Source organism: Triturus cristatus, chromosome 1_2, assembly GCF_964204655.1.
Source record: "Triturus cristatus chromosome 1_2, aTriCri1.1, whole genome shotgun sequence".
In the NCBI taxonomy this organism is placed as follows: domain Eukaryota; kingdom Metazoa; phylum Chordata; class Amphibia; order Caudata; family Salamandridae; genus Triturus; species Triturus cristatus.
Genome location: NC_140580.1, coordinates 943,130,981 through 943,155,371, shown reverse-complemented (window position 1 = coordinate 943,155,371; position 24,391 = coordinate 943,130,981). Strand labels below are relative to the sequence as shown.

At 46.6% G+C, this 24,391-nt stretch overlaps 1 protein-coding gene across 1 annotated transcript in view; it reads left to right on the top strand.

The window, feature by feature from the left end:
• The window catches only part of LOC146868395 (uncharacterized), a 91,366-nt gene that overhangs the window by 66,179 nt on the left and 796 nt on the right, over positions 1–24,391 (top strand). Inside the window, exons 6-7 of the mRNA XM_085624115.1 lie at positions 130–221; positions 21,895–22,092. Coding sequence (XP_085480241.1) covers positions 130–221; positions 21,895–22,092 — 290 coding nt within the window. The remainder of the gene's footprint in view (positions 1–129; positions 222–21,894; positions 22,093–24,391) is intronic.

The following is a 24,391-nucleotide window of genomic DNA, read 5'->3' as shown; positions in this document are numbered from 1 at the left end:
TCGAGATATGACAACGCCAGGTCCCTGATAAGTTCAGTAGTGGGTGGATCCTTCTCACTTGTATTGTTACAGTGAAGTGCTTGTTCCACCATCACTATAATTCAAGATGAGCCATTTTTTGCCCTGCAGCACAGAAGATACACATCAGCTCTGCTACTTACGATGTCCTAATCGTGGATGGCGCTTATGAAATTGAACCTCGTGGAGAAACCGAAATCAAGGTAAAAAGGGTGGATTGGAGCAATTTGTGATAAATTCCTGTTAAAAGACATTTTTTTTGTGATTGTACGCAATACAGGTCCTGCCTCTCTAAGTAGGCTTTTGTGTTTTTGGTGGTGCGTTTGAACAAGGACAGACAAGCATTAGAACTGCAGCTTTCTGAGAGAGACAAATAAATGTTCTCTAAGTAACTATTGCTAGCTTTATGAACTTACTTCTCTCACCTAGGTCACACCTCTCTGAATACTCATCTGAACCTGTCCTTGCCTCATCTTCTGAACATATTTTTTAATTTTTATTTTTTATTTTTATTGTAACAATTTCAAAACAGTGCTGATTCCATACATCAATTGCAAGTATCGTGTTGTACGTATTGCAGGTTAGTTTGTCAGGTAATGCAATTGCACACAGTAGTCCCACCCCACAACACAACACCTATGAATTTCTAGGTCTTCGATCCCAAGTAGTAAAGTGGTTTTATGATAGATCGTATGGGTTAGTCGCTTAATTCTGTGTCTGAGTCCTCCGCTGGGGGCGCACAGATATTGCCGTGGAACAGATTCCATTTGCCCCACACCCGCACCCACTTATGTGGACACCCTCTGTGTATGAATGCCGCCTTTTCTGCCACCATTGCTTTATCGAGATCCTGACACCAGTGCTGATGCCGGGGGCAGTAGGCGTGCCCCAATGTTGTGCAATATTTCGTTTTGCCAGTGCAATCCCAAGGGTTGCCCAGGCCTGCGCTGCATGATTGAGGTCCGTTGGTTCCCAGATATTGAGCAGGCACCTCCGCGGATCCGAGTGCACCCCAAAGTCACAGACCCGGGAGATTGCTGCCATGACTGTTTCCCAATAGTGTGTTATGTTGGGACAATCCCACAGCATGTGGTAAAATGTGCCCTTTTGCCCACATCCCCTCAGGCACAGAGGTGTCTCGGCCCGGACAATTTTGTGGAGCAGCGTTATTGTGTAGTACATCCTGTGCAGTATCTTCAGCTGCACTAGTTGTAATCGGGACGGAATTGCCACCTCTCGCGGGGACGCCAATGCCTCCTGCCAGTCCTGGTCAACCATATCACCCAGTTCAGCCCACCATTTTTCACGCAAGGTGGGTGTGCAGTCCTTCTGATTATTGATGAGTTTGCGATAAGTGAGCGAAATTGCTTTTTTTGTTCCTGGAACATTAACGGCATAGGTGACAAATTCCTGGATGCAGAACTAATAACATACTTGCACAAATTCGATATCATCATATTACAAGAAACATGGACAGACTCGCCTCCGACCATTCCGGGATATAATCTAAACTTCCTGCCCGCCACACAGAGCTCACCGTTCGGCCACAAGAAGGGAGGCCTAGCAATATACTGCTCGCTCAAGACCTTCTTTGCAGCAGAACCCCTGGCATACAACTTACCTCCCCCAAATGCAATACTGACTTTGCTTCTGACAATCCGTGAACAAAAAAATGAAAACATACTCCTAACAAATCTCTATTTACACCCCAAGGAGAAAAATAAGGGAGCACAGCAACTGAAGGAAGAATTAACAAAACTATTGGAAACTGAAAATTCCAACAACCTTATCATCAGTGGGGACTTTAATTTAAACATGCTTAATAATCCAGCTGCTGTGCCTACATACTGTAGGCACAGCAGCTGGATTATACTGTGACACATACTGTGAGGACACCTTTGCATGGGAACCATGTGAACAAGACAACACCTCTGGCGGCAGCAGCTCCAAAATAGCGGGAAGACTGTTGGAAAAATTAGAAGAGCTGGGCCTACGCGCCCTCAATGGCAGATTTCCAGGAGACCGCCCACAAGTGGCTACATTTCATAGTTCGAAGGCCAGCTCTACAATAGACTTCACATTCCTCTCTCGGAACATGTATCAAATGGTGAGTGATTACCGAATCGTCACGATGGATTATAGTGACCACCTCCCCTAGGAAATTACTATTGGGATCCCAGTGAAACTAAATCCATTGGCTGTCAACACATTTGGCTCAGAATACACCCTCAACAACAGAAGAATAAAATGTAAAATCACAAATCCGCAAAAACTCCAAATGCAAGCAAAACAAGCATTTGAAGAGGCACAAATAGCATGCATAGACCCAATTGAGAGGTGGGTGCGGTTCACGAAAACATTATGCGGAAGAGACGGCATAGACAAAAATGCTCGGAAAAAATGCAAGATCAATACACCAAGAAATAAGAACGATTACAACTTTAGTTCCAACATCCAGGTCAAAACCCTAAAGCGCAAGATTAACCATCTCCTACGCAAAGTGAGGTCGGTACCCACCGCTCGCCACGAGCTAAAACAGCAAAAAGAAATCCGTAGAAAACTAATCTGGCGACTAAGAAAAGAAGCAGATGAAATCTTTTGGGGAAAACTCCTCTATGATGCCAAAACAAACAACAATGCACAATTCTGGCAAAAAATCAATATCAGGATTGGCGTGCGAAACAACGGGATTGAATCTTGCCCTACAGAAGAAGCTTGGGTAAACTTTCTCGGCAAACATCTAAATGAAGACCAGGAAGGGTAGAAAGGACCACACACCCCTAAAAAGGACACAGAAGAATGGGCACCATTACACAACGACGGCTCTGCACAAAACGAAGGAATTGTGATAAATAACTTACAGATCCGTAAAAGAATCTCTAAAGGGAGACGCGAAGGTGCACCAGGTCCCAACGGCATTCCCCCTTTGGTTTTCAAACAAGACCCTGAACACTGGGCCAAGGTCCTTACACCAATATTTGACAAAATCTTGCAGACATCAACAATTCCAGAGTCATGGAGGGGGGCAATAATCTCCCCAATCTTTAAAAAATGTGATAGGAGCAACCCGGGAAGTTATCGCCTCATAGCCCTGCTCGATAATGAGGCAAAATATTATGCAGGCCTTTTACTCGAGGAATTAACAGCATGGGTGGGCGACACAAAAGCAATTCCATTCAATCAAAGTGGTTTTTGCAAAAGTATGGGCATGACTACAAACATTCTCTCTTTATCACTTTTGATTGACCAGGCACTTATCATAAAACAACCACTATATCTGTGCTTCATTGATTACAGTTCCGCTTTCGATCACGTAAACAGGAACATCCTCTGGCAAAAACTAAAGAAAATGAGAATTCCCTCACTGCTACTGAACCAACTAATTCTTATGCACAGTAACACCTGGGTTCAGGTCAAACTAGGTGAAGGAGATTTTCTGTCTAAAAAAATTCCTACAAGCATTGGAGTGAAACAAGGATGTGTCCTAGCACCAATGTTATTTAATCTCTTCTTGGCCGAATTATCAAACTTGCTGAACAAAAGCAATTCACACGTGCCAAAATTGGGAGGGACACAGATGTCAAACTTACTCTATGCGGATGACCTGGTGCTAATTAGTCAGACCCCGATAGGCCTACAGCGACTATTAAACATAACATCTCAGTATTCTATCACAAACAAACTCAAAATCAACTACAAAAAAACTAAAGTTATGTGTATTACTAAACAAACAAGGAAAATAACAAACAACTGGTTCATGGACTCAAAAAAATTGGACATTACTACCAAATACAGATACTTGGGGGTCATTGTAGACGCCAAGGGAAGCTTTATACCTCAACCCGAGGAAATAAAAAAGAGAGGTCTAATGACAGCAGTATCCCTAAGAAACCTCAAAAACAAGATCACGGGACCAACCCTCTCTCCTCTACTAAAGGTGATACAGGCAAAACTGATACCATCTATCACTTATGGCAGTGAAGTAATGAGAGGAAGGGATGCAGAGGTTTTAGATGGAACAGTAACTAAAGCAATGCGTATGATCTTCGGCTTACCAAGGTATACATCACCAGCGCAAATTAGGCTTTAACTTGGTCTTACCAGGGAAGATCTGGCCCGCAAAGGAGCATATTTAAAAAGCTGGTACAAAATTTCTAAGGGAGAAGAAAACACACTAAACGCCCCTCTGTGGAAGGAATTGCAATACAGAGAAAATTGTCCAGCAAGGCTCTTTTTGGAGGATGCATTAGAATCACTGGGGCTGCACCAACTATGGAATCTACGAGGTCCAGTGGTGAGCCTCAAAAAAGCGGTAAGTAATATCGTTAAAAAGGAATCACTTTTGCAGGACAAGATTCAACTGGCGGAGCGAGCGCATGGTTGGTTAACTATACAAACATACACCAGCCTTAGACCACAAAAATATCTGCAATCCTGCTTTACCAAAAGAATAAAAGATACGTTTTTGAAATTTCGATTGGGTCTACTGCCGTCTGCAACCCACATAGCGCCATGGTTACGCCCTGCCCTGCCAGCAAAGCGTCGACTTTGTGGCAATGGTGTAGAAAACATCTCACACCTTATCACTAACTGCAAAGTCCTGCTACAAGAGCGCCGAACAATTCTAAAACCAATCTTTAATGAACAACGAATAAGAACCTGTAGGCAAGCAGTCTTGGCATGCTTTTCGGGCGACAAAGTCCAACTAAGCTGCCGTCTTGTAAAATTCCTGGAAATTGCAGAAATCAGATTTAAAACGGAAGACCATCAAGAAAAATTGTAATCAGGTCCCATAACATACTTAAGCCTGCAAAATTCTAAGAAAGGAGAAGGCACAAACCTGAAGATTAAGGGAAAATACATAAAGAAAACCAGCTCTACATCCAACCCTTCAGTGGGAAAACAAAACTTGGTCATTAAGGACCACTCCGGAGCAGTGAGATTACCAAATCAGCATAGAACATAACAATGTGTGGAGAACACACTCTCGCAAGACTGTCATTACGGACTGACACAAAACAACACGAACCCTGACAGAGTAATATTAACCAGGTCAAGCCTGAAAAGCCCACAGGATACGTGAGAATTGCCTCAGCTCGGCACTCTTCATATTCCCCCAGCGCTGGAACTGACCGATTTTAGGACTCTCAAACTTTGAATGCAGTTTTTAAACATATAACCATCCTTATTTTAAGTTGGGCACTAAAGATGTATAAAGTTTTTTTCTTTGTTCTCTTTTTAAACGATCTTTTTGTAATGGTTTTAACTAACTGCACAATAAATAAATATCTATCTATCTAAAGCTTTTTTTGTGAGATGGTCTGTGAGAAGGCGGTCTTCGAGTGGTGATGATTCGGGGAGGACGGCGCCTCGGGGTATGGCTTTTGTAAGTGCATGTCTAATTTGTGAATAGCGAAACTGCTCTGAGTCAGCCATTTGATACGTTGTGCGCAGCTGGGCAAACGTCACCATCCCTCCCTTCTTCCAAAGGTCCCCCACTCTAGAGATACCAATAAGGTCCCATTGAGCAAAACCCTTACTATTGCGGAGCTTGACTAGTTTCGGTGTGTCCCACAGTGGCGTGAGTTGGGTGATGGTTCCCTCCCAGCCGAGCGCTCGCTGTGTCGTGAACAATGTATGTACTGTATGCGCAGTAGGGACGGTCAACGCGTTTTTCTTGGCCTTGTCGTATAGCGCCACCAGGGGTCCGTCGGTACCAAGGGTTTGTCTGTCAACCTGGAGGGCTGGTTCCTCCTGCGAGGCATGAAGCCATTGGTTTACCACTATAAGGTGTGAAGCCCAGTAGTATAGTTGCACATTGGGCATGGCGATTCCACCATCGTACCAGCTTCTAGTGAGTTGGGATATGGCTATGCGCGGGGGCTTTCCACCCCAGAGGAGCACACCCACCTCAGCCTCGATTACTCTGAAATGAGTTAGGGACAGGGATTGGGACAGGGCGTATAGGAACCGAGGGAGGGCCATCATTTTAAATAAGACCGCTCGGCCCAGGAGGGTCAAAGGAAGTGCATGCCAGTGTTTCACATCGTTTTTAAGTCGCAGAAGAGGGGGCACGAGGTTGCGCTCGTAGAATTGCGTGGGGTCTGATGTAATGTGGATGCCTAGGAACTTAAAGCCATCTTTCCCGTGGAGGACAAACAGAACCGTTTTCGCCCAGTTAATCATGTAGCCTGAAAATCTGCCGTATGATGCACAGATATCAATAGACAATTAATTGAACAGCTGGGGGAGGCCATGTACAATAATATGTTGTCAGCATATAATGATATACGGTCCTCCGATGCCTCTGTTCATCTCAAACCGCGTATCACTGGGTCTTTTCTTATCCAAGTCGCGAGCGGCTCAAGCACCAGGGCAAATAGGAGCGGGGACAAAGGACAGCCCTGTCTGGTTCCACGCCCCAGCGGGAAGTCCTCCAAAATTCGTCCATTGACCACGACGTGTGCCATGGGTTGTGTATACAATAGCCGGACCCAGGCACAAAAGTTGGGGCCAAAGCCAAAATGTTGTAACACTGCAAACATGAATGACCACTTCAGCTGATCAAAGGCCATACTGGTAGACACACGGGCCATCACTCCATGGAGCTGTCATAGGTTCATTGCTGTGTTACGTCCCGGCATAATACAATCAATCAAGAACATTTATAGAGCGCGCTACTCACCCGCGAGGGTCACAAGGCGCTGGTCTTGAGGTGCCTCCTGAAGGAGAGATGATCCTGGGTCATTCGTAGGTGGGTGGGGAGGGAGTTCCACGTCTTGGCCACCAGGTAGGAGAAGGATCTTCCTCCGGTGGTGGTTCTGCGAATCCGTGGGACCGTGGCGAGGGCGAGGCTGGCGGAGCGGAGCTGGCGGGTAGGTGTGTAGAACGTGAGGCGGGTATTGAGGTATTCGGGGCCCATGTCATGGAGAGCCTTGTGTGCGTGGGGGAGGAGTCTGAAGGTGATCCTCTTGCTGACGGGGAGCCAGTGCAGGTCTCTCAGGTGGGTGGAGATGTGGCTGTGTCGGGGAATGTCCAGGATGAGTCAAGCAGATGCGTTCTGTATGCGCTGGAGTTTTTTCTGTAGTTTGGCGGTGGTCACGGCGATGAGGGCGTTCCCGTAGTCCAGTCGGCTGGTGACGAGGGCCTGGGTGACCGTCTTCCTGGTTCCGGTGGAGATCCATCGGAAGATCTCACGGAGCATGCAGAGGGTGTTGAAGCAGGAAGATGTAACGGCGTTGACTTGTTTGGTCATAGTGAGGGAGGAGTCAAGGATGAACCCCAGGTTGCGTGCGTGGTCTGTGGGCTTGGGGGCGGTTCCCAGGGTGGGGGCCACCAGGAGTCGTCCCAGGTGGAGGGGAATGGTCCGAGGATGAGGACTTCCGTCTTGTCTGAGTTCAGCTTCAGACGGCTGAGCTTCATCCATTCTGCGATGTCTTTCATTCCTTCCTGGAAGCTGGCTCCTGCGGTGGCGGGGTCATTGGTGAGGGATAGGATCAGTTGGGTGTCGTCGGCGTAGGAGATGATGTTGATGTTTTGTTTGCGTGCGATGGCTGCGAGGGGGCTCATGTAGACATTGAAGAGGGTTGGGCTGAGCGAGGATCCTTGGGGTACGCCGCAGATGATCTTGGTGGGTGCTGCGCGGAAGGGCGGGAGACGGACTCTCTGAGTTCTGTCGGCGAGGAAGGAGGTGAGCGATTCGAGGGCCTTCCCTTGGACCCCGGCGCGCTGGAGACGGGTTGTCAGGGTGCGGTGGCAGACGGATGCGGCCGACAGGTCGAGGAGGATGAGAGCGGCCGTTTCACCGTTGCCCAGCAGGGTCCTGATATTGTCAGTGGTGGCTGCGATGAGGGCGGTCTTGGTCCTGTGGTTCGCTGGAAATCCGGACTGGGATGGGTCGAGGGAGTCGTTCGTCTCGAGGAAGGTGGTCAGCTGTTTGTTGACGGTCTTCTCGATGACTTTAGCTGGGAAGGGGAGGAGCGAGATGGGGCGGAAGTTCTTGAGGTCTGTGGGATCCGCGGTGGGTTTCTTCAGGAGGGCGCTGATCTCCGCATGCTTCTAGCTCTCCGGGAAGGTGGCGGATGTGAAGGAGTTGTTGATGATGTCCCGGAGTTGGGGTGCGATGATGGAGTCGGCTTTGTTGAAGATGTGGTGTGGGCAGGGGTCCGCTGGGGAGCCGGAGTGGATGGAGTTCATCGTGTGGGTGGTGTCTTCCGTGCTGACGGGGTTCCAGGTGCAGAGGGTGGTGGTGGGGGGCGTAGTCTCGGTGGAAGGGTTGGAGAAGTGTGGCTCAATGGTTAGAGCGGCAGACCCTGATGCAGAGGTCTGGCCTGGGACCAGGGTTCAATTCCCCACCTCAGCGGGTCTTGGGCTCAAAATTCCACGGACCTGACAATTCTCGCCTCGGTGCCTATTCCAATCATGGAGTCCCACTCTGCAACTCTGGGCAATAGCTTGCTTAATCTCCACAACGGCCCCCACAACGCTAAGGATGCCTGGCCTCCACCTTGGGGGTGCCCAGGAGTGGACACCTCACAGGGAAAGCCAGAATGGGTTCCACAGCGGTATTCGTACAAGCGCCTTGAGACCCTTGCGGGTGAGTAGTGCGCTATACAAGTATCAAGTATCAATTTACGTGGTGTGGGTGCCGAAGCTGTCGTGGATGTCGGCGATCTTGCGGTGGAAGAACGTGGCGAGTGAGTCGCAGAGGTCTTGTGATGGCGTGATGTCGTTGTTGCTGGCGCTGGGGTTGGAGAGCTCTTTGACGATGCTGAAGAGTTCCTTGCTGTTGTGGGACTTGTTGTCCAGTCGGTCTCTGAATGCTGACCTTTTGGTGGTGCGGATCAGCTGGTGGTGTTTGCGGATGGCGGTCTTGAGGGCTGTCATGTTTCCTGATGACTGGTTGTTGCGCCAAGTTTGCTCCAGATTGCGCCACATTGATCAGGGTGTATAAGGGACATGAGGTTCGGTTGTAGTCTAGATGCCAGTACTTTCGCTAATATTTTAGCTTCTGCATTGAGAAGGGAGATTGGGCGGTAGGAGATGCAGTCCTGAGGGGGCTTGCCTGGTTTGGGGATCGTCACAAGAGTCGCTATCCTCTGATCTCTGGGAAGTATTCCCTTATTAAGACTGTCTTCGTACATTTTCAATAAGTGAGGCCCCAGCCTATCTGCTTCTTTCTTATAGAGCTCCAAGGAATACTGTTGGGACCTAGTGCTTTGCCAGGTTGCAGCCCCTTCGTCAATTGTAAGTGGCTCCTCCAGTGTACCCGCCTCCTGGGCTGCCAGAGTTGGTAGGCGTATGTCTTTTTAGAAAGGCCAAGTTCTCTTCTACGGTGGTGTCCGTAGTTGGTGTGTATACTGTCTCGTAGTGTCACGCAAAGGCTGTCACTATGTTCTGTGGGTCTGTTATGTCCTCCCCTGAAGCCAAATGTAATTGGGCCACCCAGCGACTAGCGCGTTCTTTCTTATCTGGCCAAGCCAGCAACTTATGGGCTTTGTCTCCCACTTCATAAATAGTGTGCTTCGTTTTTGTAGCTCTCGCCCTGGCATCCCTCATACGTAATCCCTGAAAGCTTGTCGAGCTAAGGCTAGGTTGTGTGTCGTCTCATCCGTCAGGTCCCCAGTGTGCTCGCTTTCCGCTAGACTAACTGCACTTTCAAGCTCTTGTACCTGCCGGGCCTTGTCCCGTTTGTGTGAGGTAATTGCAGATATGGCCTGACCGCGTATCACTGTCTTGTATGCCTCCCATAGAGTAGTGGGAGAGGTCACCGAGTGTGTGTTTTCTTGAAAGTACTACGTCTCTCTGGGCTGTAAAATGACTTTGGGACATTGGAGTCGTGTGTACGAGTCGGTGGGTTCCCTGTGCACGAACCCTAAAGTGCATGGCATCAGCATTAAACAATTGAACATTCCTAAAAGAAAAATTGCAATCTTAAACAATACCTGAACCAAACCCCCCCTTCCATCCCCCTCCCTGCCTCCCTGCTAGATGGATTACCAACTACCTGCCACCCCAACAGTGCAGAGTGCTTTAGTCCCATAAACAGTACTTGCGTAAGGGGGGAGAGGACATCCGGAGCACTTCCGACATCTCTTTGCTCACTGACTTTTGGAGAGGTCAAGGCATTGCAGTAAGTACGGCATCGAAATTGGGAAATGAAGTTCAATAATGTGTCTCTAGCAGGTCAGTCCCGGACCATCCTGGGCGATCCGAGTTACGGTAGTGCATCCTGGCATGGAGCGGTTGGACATCCCTGTTACGGGCCTTGTTGCTGCGAAGCTGGCGTCAGCCAACGTTGGAAGTTTCGTACTCTGGATCCATTTGAGGCTGGTCGTCTTCTCCTCCTGTGTGACTCCGGCCCTGCGACGCCGCCCCCGTAGGGCGACGTTGGTGTTTTCCACTGTCTTTTCTAGATCCATTGACCCGACGCCAACCCTCCAGCCAGTCGTGGGCGTCTTCTGGTGTGTCAAAAAACAGGGTTTTACCATCCGCTACCACCCAGAGCCTTGCGGGAAAGAGCATGGAGTAAGCGAGTTCCCTGTGTCTAAGTTCTTTCTATACCTCGAGGAAGCTCCGTCTCTGCTTGGTGACGCCGCTGTGTAGTCAGGAAAGAATGAGATTACTGAGTTCTCTATGCGCAGTGGCGGGGCCACTCTTGCTGTTTGGAGAATTGCGTCTCGGTCCCTGAAGTTAAAAATCCTAGCCAGGATTGGTCGGGGGGTGCACCAGGCTTTGGTTTACCGCCCGGTACTCTGTGGGCCCTTTCCACTGAGAAAAAACTGGAGAGTCCCCTTGGTTGAAGCTGGGTCTTAATGAGGTCCTCTATGTAGAGGTCCATAGCTGGCACCCCCTTGGACTCCGGAACTCCTATAATACGTACATTATTGCGTCTCGACCTGCCTTCCTGGTTGTCCAGTTAAGCTTCCATCTGTCGATTTTGAGCTTCTAAGTGCTGGACCTTGCGCTGTAGGCTGGCTGTGTTCTTCCTGAGTGACGCCGTTGTGTTTTCGACCTCGGTCACTCTGGAAGCCATTTTCTGGCAGTCTGCTCGGAGGAACGACACATCCGCAGAAATAGACCCTACCGTTGTTTGGACATTTGTCAAAGCGGTCATTATTTCCTGCAATGGGACTTCTTGTTGGCCCTCGGGTGTACCCTTGACCTCCATGAGCACTTGTTGGGTGGATGTGTCTGTGTCGTCTTTGGAAAACGCTTACTTGTCCAATTTGGCTTGCTGGGTCGCTCGTTGACCCTGGCCCCCCATTGGTTCTGCTCCTTGGGAAGTCTGGTGTTGCGCAGTACTCACCGCCGCATGCCTCGTGACAGCGGGTCACTTTGTCGGGTTTCCTGCCTCAGTATGGGGGCCTACCATGGCTTCTTGTCCCGAATCTGACAGAGCTTCGTCGTGGTAGGAGGGAGTGGTAAGCTGTGGCCAGTGGTGGGCCAACCAGCACCCCAGTCAGGCTCCGCAGGATATGATTATGTGGTATAGCCAGTGTTGCACGCTTCCACCATTGCCAGCGAGGGGCTCAAGGCGATGGGTTCCTTGAAGTACTGAGGCCACATTTCTCCCTTACCCACAGAGCCCGCCGGATCCGGTGCTTTATTGCTGTATGGCAGTTGGACGCTTAGGATTGTAAGAAAAAGGGGGGGGTCGCAATCAGCCCCACGTTTGTCTCTAAGCCCCTTATCACATGTGGCAACTGTGCCAGTGGCGACGGCGTTGGGGTGTCAGGAGTGCTTATGTCCTGCGTGAAAGCCGCCCGTTCCACCAGGGTGGCGTAGGGTCTCCTTAACGTCACTGAGAGTGTTTGGGGCCGAGCCATCAGGTTGCGCACCCACCGGTTGTGAGTCGTCGAACGGGCTTCTCCGTCGCGCTTCTTCCTTTTGTGTGGGGCATCAGCCAGGTGTCAAAGCAGCTCCTACGATGCTTCCATCGTGTCGCGCCCCACTGGTCCCCTCCCGACCGCAATGCACGAAGGGCCACAGGAGATCAGGTTTATGGCCTTGGCTGGACCGAAGGGCTCCACCGGCTGTACAGCGCCGCCGGCGGGGCCATGAGGGCCCCCAGGAAGGGGACCGTGGTGCGCCCCTGGGCCTTCCTCCCTTGCCTGGTGTCAGCGCGCTGGGAGCGGGTCTGGTGCAGGCCCGTTCAGTGCTGGGCTGTGACGTGTGTTGTGGCTGCTGGGGAACAGTCTTTGTATCGCGTTCAGTGCCGCCTACCTCTCGCCTCTTTTCAAGCGTCTCGCTGGGCCAGAGGGGGCCACGGGCTGCCCGAGTCCGCAAGTCCGCTGCTTCTTGTGAGGCCGCAGGCCGCTTATTGTTTCCTGCCCACAGCTCGAGTAAGCAATGTCTTCTCTGCACCAAACCTGGCCGGAGCAAGTCTGCAGTGTTCCGATGTCGGAAAAACGCCTTGCGAGTCAGTTTAATAACGGATTAGTGGCCGGATTATTAGGGGATGTTATCGTGCTGGCCGGAGCTCAGTTAGGTTGCGGCCATTGCGCTCGGCTGCAAGCCACGCCCCCATCTTCTGAATATATGAATGTCCATATCTTGTTCACTTTGTTCCTCAGTCTATTGCTGGTTGCTTAAGGTACATTACAAAAAAGCCACTACTCCTAACCTAACGCAGTTCCAAAGGTATGCACTTTTTATTAGTTTTCCTGTGTGAGTATTTTAATTACAGTGATAACCATAACCCTTACTGAGCAATTTTATAGGTTTCTAGTTTTATAATACCTGAACGAAAAATAGTATAACCTTTTTAGTTAAGTTTTGACTTTGTTATTACTATGGAGCTGATTTAGAGGTTGATGGAGTACTCCCTCCCCCTAACTCTCGGTGTGCTCGCCTACTTTAGAGGCAGACGGACCACTTATTTATGCTGATGGAGTAAAATTTACTCCATTGGTGAAAACCTTCCTCCAATGGACCGAGGGAGTAGAGGCCATCAGAGTTAAAGCATCAACTGTCTGCCCTGTCTGCCCTATTTAGACTGAGCAGTCAGTGACTCTTTTTAGGTCTCGCCTAGCGTTGCAGCACGCATGTGTAGCTCGCTCTGCGAGGCTTCTTGTAATCAAGCCAATTTCAGAAGTGTAGTCTAGGCTCCGTCCCTTCTTTCCATTGGCTTGCGTCATCGTGCATGCTAAACCCTGGCTTTCCATTGTCAGTGAGGCTTTTTAGTCCCTCCTTGTTACCGCCCTGTCTCCTTTTGGCCCCGCCCACCCAGACTGGATCTTTAACTTGCGGTGTTAGACTGTGTCCTTCAATTAGATGGTAGGCACTTTCTTTTAGTCATTCATCCAAGAAGCGCGATGCTGCAGCGCTGTGTCCTGTAAATTGTATTTTTTTTTTTCTTTAAAGAGCGTGGCGCTCGCTAGGTACACCGCGCTCACTTTATTTATTTATATTTTTTGCGGCGTCCACTTAAGGGACACCGTGCTCTGCTTGTTTTTCTTGTTTTTTTTTTACTTTAACACTGAGCGCGACGCTACTTCAAGGACACCGCGCTCGGTTTATTTATATATTTCTTAACTTTAACACTGAGCGCAGCGCCCGCTTCAAGGACACCGCGCTCAGTGTTAATGTTAAAAAAAAAACGAGCGCAGTGTCCTTCAAGCGGCGCCGCGCTCAGTTTTAAACGTAAGCATTTGCAATGCAATCGGAACTATTGCATTGCAAATGCTTGTTAAATGAGCGCTGTGGTTTCCGGCGCTCGGAAGTGATACTGTCCCCACCTCTGCCTCGGTTTGCAACGAGGAGGAGGCAGGCAGCATTTCTGCAAGCTAGCTGCCTCTAGTGAAGGAGCGTGCGTCTAAGGTGTGCAGGGCAGTCCTTCGGCATCCATCAGTCTGCAGAGGACCTGTGAGGGCGAGTCAGCCAATCCCGGCACGGTCGATGGGCGAGGCCTCTTCCTGCATGTGCAGATGCGAAGCACAGGGTGTGGGGCCAGCACTATAGCTGGCCCCGTTGTATCCGGCAGCACCACACCATGTACCTTGCGCTATCACAGAGCCGACAGACTGCAACCTTCTCACGCAGGGCGTCCGTTTTATAGCATCGCCGTGGAGAGGACCACAAAGGAAGAGAGAGAAGCGAAACCTCTGACAGCAATACAGGGTAACAATGACTGGCCGTGCTGCCTTCTCTCTACAATGACGGGACTGTTCAGCAATGAATCCTTGTTCATTGAATGCATTGTGTTATCTGCCGTAGACAGTTCATTGCTTCCTTCTCACTTGGAGCTGATGTACACAATGCAAGCTAGATTTCTGTGCTCTGGTTTAATTGACACATGTAGAGCACAGGGAGGGGATTCCGGATATCTCGGATAACTGTGTCTAATAGACAATATAGTTTGACTTTATTGGATTCACATTATGGCTAACATATGTATCCTTTTTAAACTGTCTGCAGTGCTGGTGTTTCCTGTCAATTGTGTAGCGGGCAAATAGTTTATGGCTCTGATTGCTTCACACCTAAAATGAGAATGCACCAGTTTGCACACCCCTCCAAGGCGTGCTCTTCTGTGCTGCACCTGCCTATGACCTATGTACCGTTAACAATATTTCCTTTCTTGGTTTAAAAAACAAACATTTGTAATGCAAAAGGTCTCGCATTTACACAAGTTTGAGCTATTGGCATTGTAAATGACAATACTTTTTATTTATGTTTTAGTTTTTAAAACATAAATAAAAGGCATTGTCATTTACAATGCCAATAGCTTTAACTCGCGTAAATGCGAGACCTATTGCATTGCAAATGCTTGTTTTCTTTTTACTGTTCGTCACCACCAGGGATAACCTCACCCCACAGTGTGGGAGACATACATTTTCTATTTTTCAAAAACAAACTCAAGCTTTGGGAATTTGTTTTAAAAAAAATGAAAAACTTTGAAAAGGTTAGACATAGCTGTCCATCAAACATTCCCTACTAGGACAGGAACTGCCATGATGGCGGTTCCTGACAATGTATTGAGATGTCCACAGGCAGGCAGTTATCTCTGAATTTGTCAGGCGGAGTAAAGCAGGGTGGAGGATGTAAAGTCCTCTGCCACCAGGGCTGCCTTTACTCCATCCACCAATTCCTAAATCAGGCCCTAAGTTTTGTGAGGCTCTCTAGTTTTAATTCTTACAGAGAGGTCTAGATTGAGACATGACCTTGGTCTAAGGAAATATTCAAGAATAACTTACTGACTCTGTAAAGGTCGCAAGCATCGCCCTTGAACCACGTTTCTCAATCCTTGCATCATTTTTTCATTTTTAGGTCTCGCCTGGCGAAAGCAGCGCAAGCGTTGCCCTCGCCATGAAGAGAACCTTTTGCAATCGATTCTCCTAAAGGCTTTCATGCACGCGTCTGCATGGACAAAGATGGCTGCTCTCGCCATTTGTCCACACCAAACTGCATGCGCGTGTCCGTAGGGACTGTGGACAGTCTGACGCCATTTTGTTGCCATAGCAAAGAAAATGCTGCTTCGCATGTGCTTTCACTGTGTGCTTCATGCGATCGCTTTTGCGATCGCTTTCACTTTCACTGCCGCTTGTTTTCTCGGCTGCCGCGGATGGCAGAGCTGCGGCTGCTATTGTCTGTGGCCCAGAAGCCGAGTGCAGCCTGCTCCGGGGGACGGCTCAGCCCAGAAACAATAATAATACGTTGTCTTCCCAGTGACTGTTTACCCCTTGGTGGTATGCTCATTCAGTCACAGGGTGCACTCACACAAGGTACTCCCAAAATGTATGTGCCGGATACAAGCCCACAGAGGACCCTTCTCCTAGTGCAAATACACACAGATTGTTTGAATTATTTTGTTGCAACTGATGTGCATTTCTGGAACTGATTTGCTTATAATTAGCATCCCTGACTCGTTGGTAACATTGCTAGAGGCGCGACAACCTTCAAAGAGGCTGCAAGAGCAGAAAGCACAAGTCAACCATTTGCTATTCAAATGCGTGCCAGCCCCGGCTCAGACTTTGCATTGTGAGGGGAACCTCTCCTCCCACCCCCCCAGGACATGCGGGTTGTAACAGCAGGTTGTAGAAAAGGCCTATGTGACTAGAAGCAAGATTAGCGCCCAATCTCACCAGGAGGACGAGGGGCTTTGGCAGAAACTGAGAGGGGGCGGGTCCTGGTTTTCAGAACACACAGACCCTGGCTGACCCCACCGCCCTGGAGTGTATGTGACTGGGCGCACATCCCCACTGGGGCTGTGCGCGTGGGGTCCAAGTCTACGCATTCCATTCTCTCATCTGCTGCAGGTTGTTAGCGCGCGCCCCTACTCCCCTCCAGAGGCGGGACCAGGCCTGATCAAAGGCGAACCCTGAGCCTTCTTTAACCACCCAGCAGCCAGCAACACGCTACGCTTACTCATTTAAGTGCTAGTGCTATTAGTAGAACTTTGCCTTCGGGGGTCCTTTTCATATTCTCACTCACCTGCCCCCCAGCCAAATTAAATACTTTTATGTGAAAATTCCACCCTGAGCTGATCAATATTAATTAGTATTATTACAGGTTAGTCCACGCAGTTTATTTATCGTTTGCTTTCATCCCTTATTTGTGGTTCAAATGTATTTGTTTTAGCCACGATTTTGATTTTTGTAGTACAGATGAGGATAGTTCCATCACTTCTCCTCTCAGCTTTTGTAAAATGTGTCCTACCAATGTTTAATTCTTTGATGTAATAGTTGTATTTGTTACTGTTTTTAATAGTATCTGTTTCACTCCTGTGTTTGCTGTGCAATGACTGTCGTCATAAAACTAACATTCAGATTTTGTTTACATACTTTTACTGCAAACATACTTTTACATCCTAGCGAAATGAGCGTGTTTTAGCTAACAGGATGACTCGGTGAGTTAAACATGCTAGCCGCAACTGTTCGAATCCCAGCAAGGCTAGCTCATTCTTCTGAGGGCAAGTAAAATGACTGTTGTCAAACCTACTAACGGAGCTACCTGCTTCTTAAGCTCAGAAACTGTATTTCCCTATTTTGCTAATGGTATTGTGTAGCAAAGCAAATGGCTTTACCTTAATGAAAGGCGAGACCTATAGCATTTTCAGTGCTTATTATTCAGGGAATGGGAGCATTTTCTACCCTTGTGAGGAATGTTCTGAACCATGCATGGATTGAGGTTTGGTGGTTTTGCCCCTCTGTGTCTTTTAAAATTGTGCTGGTAGAAGACAGTTCTGAAATCTGTCTCTGTGGCTTGAGAACCATGTCAGGCTTTGTTCAATTAAATCATGCTCAAATTCATATTTCACCAGTCGGCTCGCAAAACCAGAAGCAAAGCTAATGATATAGATAATCATTTGAATCCTACGTTAGGAATCTATATGTTTCACATTTCTTTAAAACTATTCAACAGATTTTCATGAATCCATTACAAGATTTTAAATGCAACCAATCCCTTTCCTACTGCCGTATTTGGGTAAATTCTGTCTAGCAGTTTCTTTAATACAAAATATATTTTATAGCTAAAGAGATTTATGCCACAACTAGCTGGAAAAGGACATGGTTCATCTTAATATTATTTTCTGGTTCCATTAAATTCTTTAAAGTCGTTTTTGAAATATTAGAATTAGAAAACATTAGGCCTTTGTAAGCAGTTTAGTTTGACCACCAATATTTGAATGAAAAACAAATCTGATTTACCAAAACCCTAAAAATGCTTATGAGCTAATGTGAACTTCTAGATTATAAGCAGCAGGTGAAGCCTCCGCAATCCGATTGGGTGAGGGGAGCTTCAGTCAGATAGACCAAGAGAAGAAGATTGCATTATTCAAGCAGCCTATATATGGATTTATAACCAGCGTTCTCTGTTCTCAAATGATATGGCTGTATGAGGACCGTGCGAGCACAACCCCATACTCGTGGGCACTAAATACAGCATCCTCTGGGTTGCTTAAAAGTTTTTCATCATTAAAAAAATGGTGCAAGGTTTGAGAACTATTACTTTGAGTTTGGTGAACTTAGTGATATCGATTGATAAAGTGCATGGTCCCTTCTACTCTTCAGTGTAGAGTGAGCAAAATAAAAAGGGCCCCCCAGTTAGTAGAACTGACCTCTGTGTCATTATTGACAAAAGAAGACTCCTTTAGAGGGATGGGAATCCTGACCTGGCCCAGAAGTCCAAGTCCGAGATTTACAATCCCATGCTCTGAGGGCCGGCCTCCCTCTCAACGTATCAAATCACAAAATGAGGGGGAGTAAACAAACGTATGAGTGCTGCATGACTTTGGCACTGACCGCGTCACTGAGACTGCTGCTACTTGCAGTGGGATAATATGGCCAATAATTTTGACTTACATGGTTCTTCAATTCCTCACCACTCTTTAGGTTTGGCATCCTACAACCTCAATAGAACAGTACCAACGTTAAGAAGAAGGCTGCAATACTACACATGTGTCAGTACCAGCAATACCCAACAAGGTGTCATACAAGTATAGGACTTTAACAACAGTACCCACTTAGTGTTCTACGTTATTAATAAACACAGTTAACACTTCTCAGAAATGCAGCCCGTACCAACGCTTATCAACAGCGCATCTACACCTTTCATGGACGGTATCATCACTTATCAGCAACATCTACGCCTTTTATGAGCAGTACCAACACTTATCAGCAGAGCTTCTACCCTTTATATGGACATTAACCAACAGGGCTTCATTGCCTTTCATGGACTGTGCCAACACTGCATGGCTTCTATACCTTTATTGGACAGCACTAACACTTATCAGCAGGACTTCTGTACCTTTTATGGATGGTACCTACAAGTTATCAACAGGGCTTCAATATCTTTCATGGACAGTACCATTACGCATCAACTAGGCTCCCATAACTTATCAACAGGGCTTCAATACCTTTCATGGACACCACCAACACGTATCAGTAGGGTTTCTGTTCCTTTCAAGGAGAGTACAAACACTTATCAGAAGAGTTTCTACACCTTTCATGGAATACATCAACACTTATCAGCAGAGCTTCAGTTATCTTTCATGGACAGTATAAAATGTAGTACACAATGTGTGAGGTAGGACATTTTTGGTTTATTTTGTTCCACCAACAACTTCGAACTAGCCTGCAAGCACCGCCTCTTGTCCACTCTCCATCCCCCAAATGGTTGCTTACAGCATTCCATGTTCTACCTCTGAAGCATAAACAATACAACACTACATATTATCAGAAGTGCTTCAAAACTTTTATGGACAGCGCCATGACTTACTGCTGATTTCAGTGACAAGCTGATTGGGCATGCTGCTCATTTCATTAGAGCTGCCATTTCTTCAGTGGGCGGTATCAGCACTTTTCAGCCCGGATGACATACCGTCTTTGTAAATAAATCAACATTTTTAGCAAGGCTGTTATACATTCTTTCAAAAAACAAGTTTCTATATATTCCTAATCAATCTATTGATCCAGCGGAAAGGGGCGAAATTTTTACAGATCCTCCCTGCGTCCCAGATCCGTCAACGCACTTACTCATTCACACACACATTCATTGGTGGGGCCCATAACACCAACACTCGCACGTCTCACTAGTATCTGCACGCAGGAGGATGATGAATCCGCTGGACATGCGGGGGGTACCTTATTACCTATGGGGAAAGAAATGTGTTACTATATTTACATGTATACATCAGTAACCATAGAATCCTAACCTTAACATCAAGGCACTCCATCACTTGGTCGATGGACCAATTAGTTGGATTGGTTGATGGTGATTTAGAACCAGCTAAAACACATTAACGCTTCGGAATTCTTATTTAATGCCCTATTTAAAGACCCACAAACTCATTCTCTGTTAATCAATGTTTAGTTTATCTAATTACTTGCTTTCAGTTGCATAATTTAGCATTTCAGTCAACAAAGTTCCAATTTAATTAATCAACACAATTTAGCATGACATTTATATTTACCTATTATTGCTATCGGGGTCTTTTCTCTAATTCTGTTAGCTCTGCATAACTCAAATCTCTTTTGATAAATCGTCCCAATCGAATGCAAGCCAAGATTCAACAAGTCCAAAAAGTTCCTTTGCTCAGCACGGCACAGTCCCAAAGATATCCAAAGGACCAAGCAATCGTGCAAGCAAGTCGATCACGCAAATTCGGGACTCCCCTCTGGAACGCACTAACTTCCTCCCTATTCTACTATCCTTTTATTATAAATTCTAGGGAACATGTAACATTTACTGGATTGGGGATGTTTTTTGATTGGTTGAACCCTCTGAAGTTACAATATTGTCCTTATTTCTCGTGGTCCGGGGTTCTCATAAAATTTGCTATGTCATTCCCTTAGCTCATGCAGTTCTCAGGTGAAAGGATCCGATATATGGACAATTCGACCTTCCGTTATAGGTGGCTATTGTTCTTGCGGGTCATTCATACTGACTGAAATCTGGCAGTCCTCCACGTTCCTAACCTTGACAAGGAACACTGTGCTCTGAAATTGAGGATGCCTGGAGATCTTCGGAGCCATCCGAGTCTGCGCAGTAGACATCGCGCTCACAAGACGGTGGCCACTTCCGAACTCCATTTTGAATAACATGGCCTGGTAGGCCCGAATGCCAACCTAAGCAAAACAAACATAAAACATAATTAATATACGGAATTGAAGATTCTAATGTTTAAACCCACACTAATCCCATTATATATTAGTATTTTCCTAGCTTATAGCGACATTTAAAGCAATAATACTCACCATTTGGTCCCAGCAGGAATGCAAAATGTCACAAAAGCAACACAAATCATGCAATTTCTATCACTACACCTTCTATTGTTAATATGCGTACCACAGTTAGTCATTAAAGTTATTCTGCCATGCAAATGTAATTCATGTTTATCAAGGTGCACTTTATTGATTAGTATACCACAGCACACAGTTAATATAGGTTAATATGTAAATTGATTACGTCATTAGTATTTTCATGCAAAATAGAGAAGGTATACAACATTTTGTTTTACCTGCTCCATCACTATCATCATGAATATGTTCCTGTTTATCTATCCTTATAATATTATATACATGGGATTCTGCAATCCCTGTATAAAAACCTATCCCTGATTCCTTTGTAATGGGCAACTCATGACACGTCCAGTCGATAATTATGAAGAAAAAATCTGAACTCAATTGTAATAAAGTGTTACAGCTGAGTTCTGACAACACAATACCTGCTGCCAGCAGCCAAGGGGAAAGGCAGATCAGGGCAGGGAACATAATTAAAGGAGCTGTGTAAAGAACAACAAAAAAAACGGTTGAATTTCTTTCTTCTGCTCTGTTTTTCTAGCTGTACATTAACATGAAGAAAGGAAATATTTATGGCAACATTTATTTTTTGCACGGCTTAGGTATTCATAGAAAAGCTAGAATGTTTCTGCATGTTTCTACTGTGCCTTTAAAAAAAAACCTAACTTGTATTAATCTGCTTCTAATATCTTTTTGCAGCACATATCTCTATCAGCTTTTTTGATGTGTTACATTTTGCACTAGAGATTCTATTTTTATTCTTCACGTTCTTATGAAAGAGCTACCCACTAAAGATTTAACTATGTACTGTAAGGAATAAAGCAACCCCCTTCGAACTCATTAGTCTGTGTGGTCATGCAACTCCTCAGTGACTTGCAATATCCTTATTATGTACTGTATCCTATATAACATTCCATGTAGCACCACTGACCTTTCTAAAGGTGCAATGATATGCCCTCCATCCTTCTTTCTCATCAGCAATTAGGCACATCCAACTCCTATTTATACCTTTGTATCCCTTTCTCTCACTTTCGCAGTGACACTTGACCTGTCAAGTTCCTTTCACATCCAGTAGTTCTCATCTTTGCCCCCACCCCATTCTCTGACCACAGATTATTATTGTCATATGTTGCAGGGTAAAGGAAAAATGAAAACGTACTGGCTTATTGGAAACAAGAACTACAGTGTCCAAAACAACAGCCTTGTCTGTCACTGGAATCCGGCCATGTCCAGGCAGAAGAAGCTGGAGAGCAGTTTGTGTTCCACCCTGCAGGTGGGTATTCAGAGCACTGCATTAATAGTGCTGGAGAGCGATATGTGCTCCACCCTGCAGGTGAGCATAGAGAATACATTACAGGTGCTAGAGAGCAGTCTATGCTTCACCCTACGGGTATTCATGCACAGCACAGCATCAGTGGTGATTGGTAGCAAATCACATTGGGGAGGCAGAAAATATATACACATACACATATACACATAACAAATACACAATAATATACACATTCACATAAATATACACATTAAAAAATCAATAATTTACCTCACACTGCTGCTCGTTTTGCAGTACTTCCTGGTTGTTCTGCAGCACGTCCTCTGAGCGTGAAGCCCAAAGTCAACTCACATCTAATCAAGACACTGGTCTAAAGCGTCTTGATTGGCTGGAGCAGGCTGGCTCCACACTTCAAAAGCCACTGAAGGCCTGTCCCTGCTCTACAACCCAGCTATCCAAGACAGCTGTGTTGGAGAGATTTGAATTGTGCATGTTGGTTTGGCCGTAGCATAGCAGCCGACCAAACCAACTTGGGCAATGCAAACTTAGGTGGCCACTCGTCACTGCGGCTAATCATTGGCTGCAATGACGCCATGGCCCTGCCCTTGCACTCCGTTAGGTGGCAGAAAGCGTCAAAAATAAAATGGTAATAAAATAATGTTATTACCATTTCATTTAAGCTTCTCCGCTCCCACGGAGGAACCACCACTGCACAGCATTAACAGTGGTAGAGAGCAATGTGTGCTCCACACTCTACGAAGAACAACTTGAATAGTGCTAGATAGCAGGATAAACTCCACCCTACAGGTGAGTATGCAGAGCAAAACATTAAATGTGCAAGAGAGCAAGGTGTGTTACTTTGCATATGTGAGTGTACAGAGAACATTATTAATAGTGTGCATAGAGTGCACGTTATTAGTTCTACAATGCTGCGTGTGCACCACCCTTAATGCGATGTTAGAGAGCATGTTACTAGTACTAGAGAGCAGAGAGTGCTCCACCCTATAGGGAAAATAGAGCAGACATTAGTGATGCTAGAGAGAAGAGATTGCTCCACCCCACAGTTGAGAAAAGAGAGCACACTACTATTGCTGGAGAGCAACATGTGCATTACTCGCAGGTGAGCATAGAGAACACATTACTGTTAGAGGGCAATTTGTTCCCCACCATGCAGGTAAGCATACATAGTAAGGTATTGAATGTGCTAGAGAGCAATGTGTGCTCCACCCTGCAGGTGAGCTTGCAGAGTACAATATGAATAATGCCACAGAGCAATGTGCTCTCTCTCCTGCAGGTGAGCTAACAGAGCACAGCATGAATAGCGCTAGAGAGCGGGGCTCCAGGTCAATGTTGGCCTCACTCTACAGGAGAAGATTGAGACCACTTTACTAGTGCTAGAGAGCAGGTTAAGATGCACCCTGGAAGTGAGCACTGAGAACTCGTTACTAGTGCTAGAGGGCAGTTTGTGCCCCAACCAAGTGGTGAGCATAGAGAGCATATTACTAGAGCTAGAGAGCATTGTGTGCTCCACCCTGTAGATGTGTATAGAGAGCATATAACGACTGTTTGACTACAAATACAACAGTAACCCATCCATGCATGAGTACCTGAGTAATGGTGGTATTGGATGGGATCAGGGCACTTGCAAATACCTCCGCTCTGTCTCAGCTGTGGGAGTGGAGGCAGGCGGGGGCCAGAGAGACCCCTACCAGTTCTCTAGCACAAAATGTAAAGCTTCACAACTCCCCCTTACCTGTTTACTCATAGTGGTTTTAGCCTTCTTCCTGACAGGTTTAATAATTGATTAACTTAAACAGCATTTAATAAACTATACATAAAACAGTGTTTCTCTGTACGAGGGCCAGTATACTATTTTTGTAATTATACCTTAGCAAAATGACTGGTTCAGTAAGATCCATAAAATCTGTGTGTGCCCTAACCTACAGCTGGGAGTACAGAACCCATTACTAGTGCTAGAGAGCAGTGTATGCCACCTGAAGAAGTACAGGACACATTAGTACTAGGGAGCAGTTTGTGCTAAGGGTGAGCATAAAGAGCACATTACTAGTGCTAAAGATCATTGGGTGCCCCATCCTAGAGATGAGCATAATGCACATATTACTAGTGCTAGAGCGCAGTGTGTGTCCCAACCTACAGGTGAGCGTAAAGAACACACGACTACTGCCAGAGAACAGGGAGTGTCCCGCCCAGGTAGTGGGCATGGAAAGCACATTACTGCTTGCTAGAGAGGAGTTCATGCTCCACTCTATGGATGGGATCATATTGGTATTAGTGCTTTAGTGCTAGAGAGCAGTGTGTGCCTCACTCTACAGGTGGGCAAGGCGCGCAACGCCCATTGGGC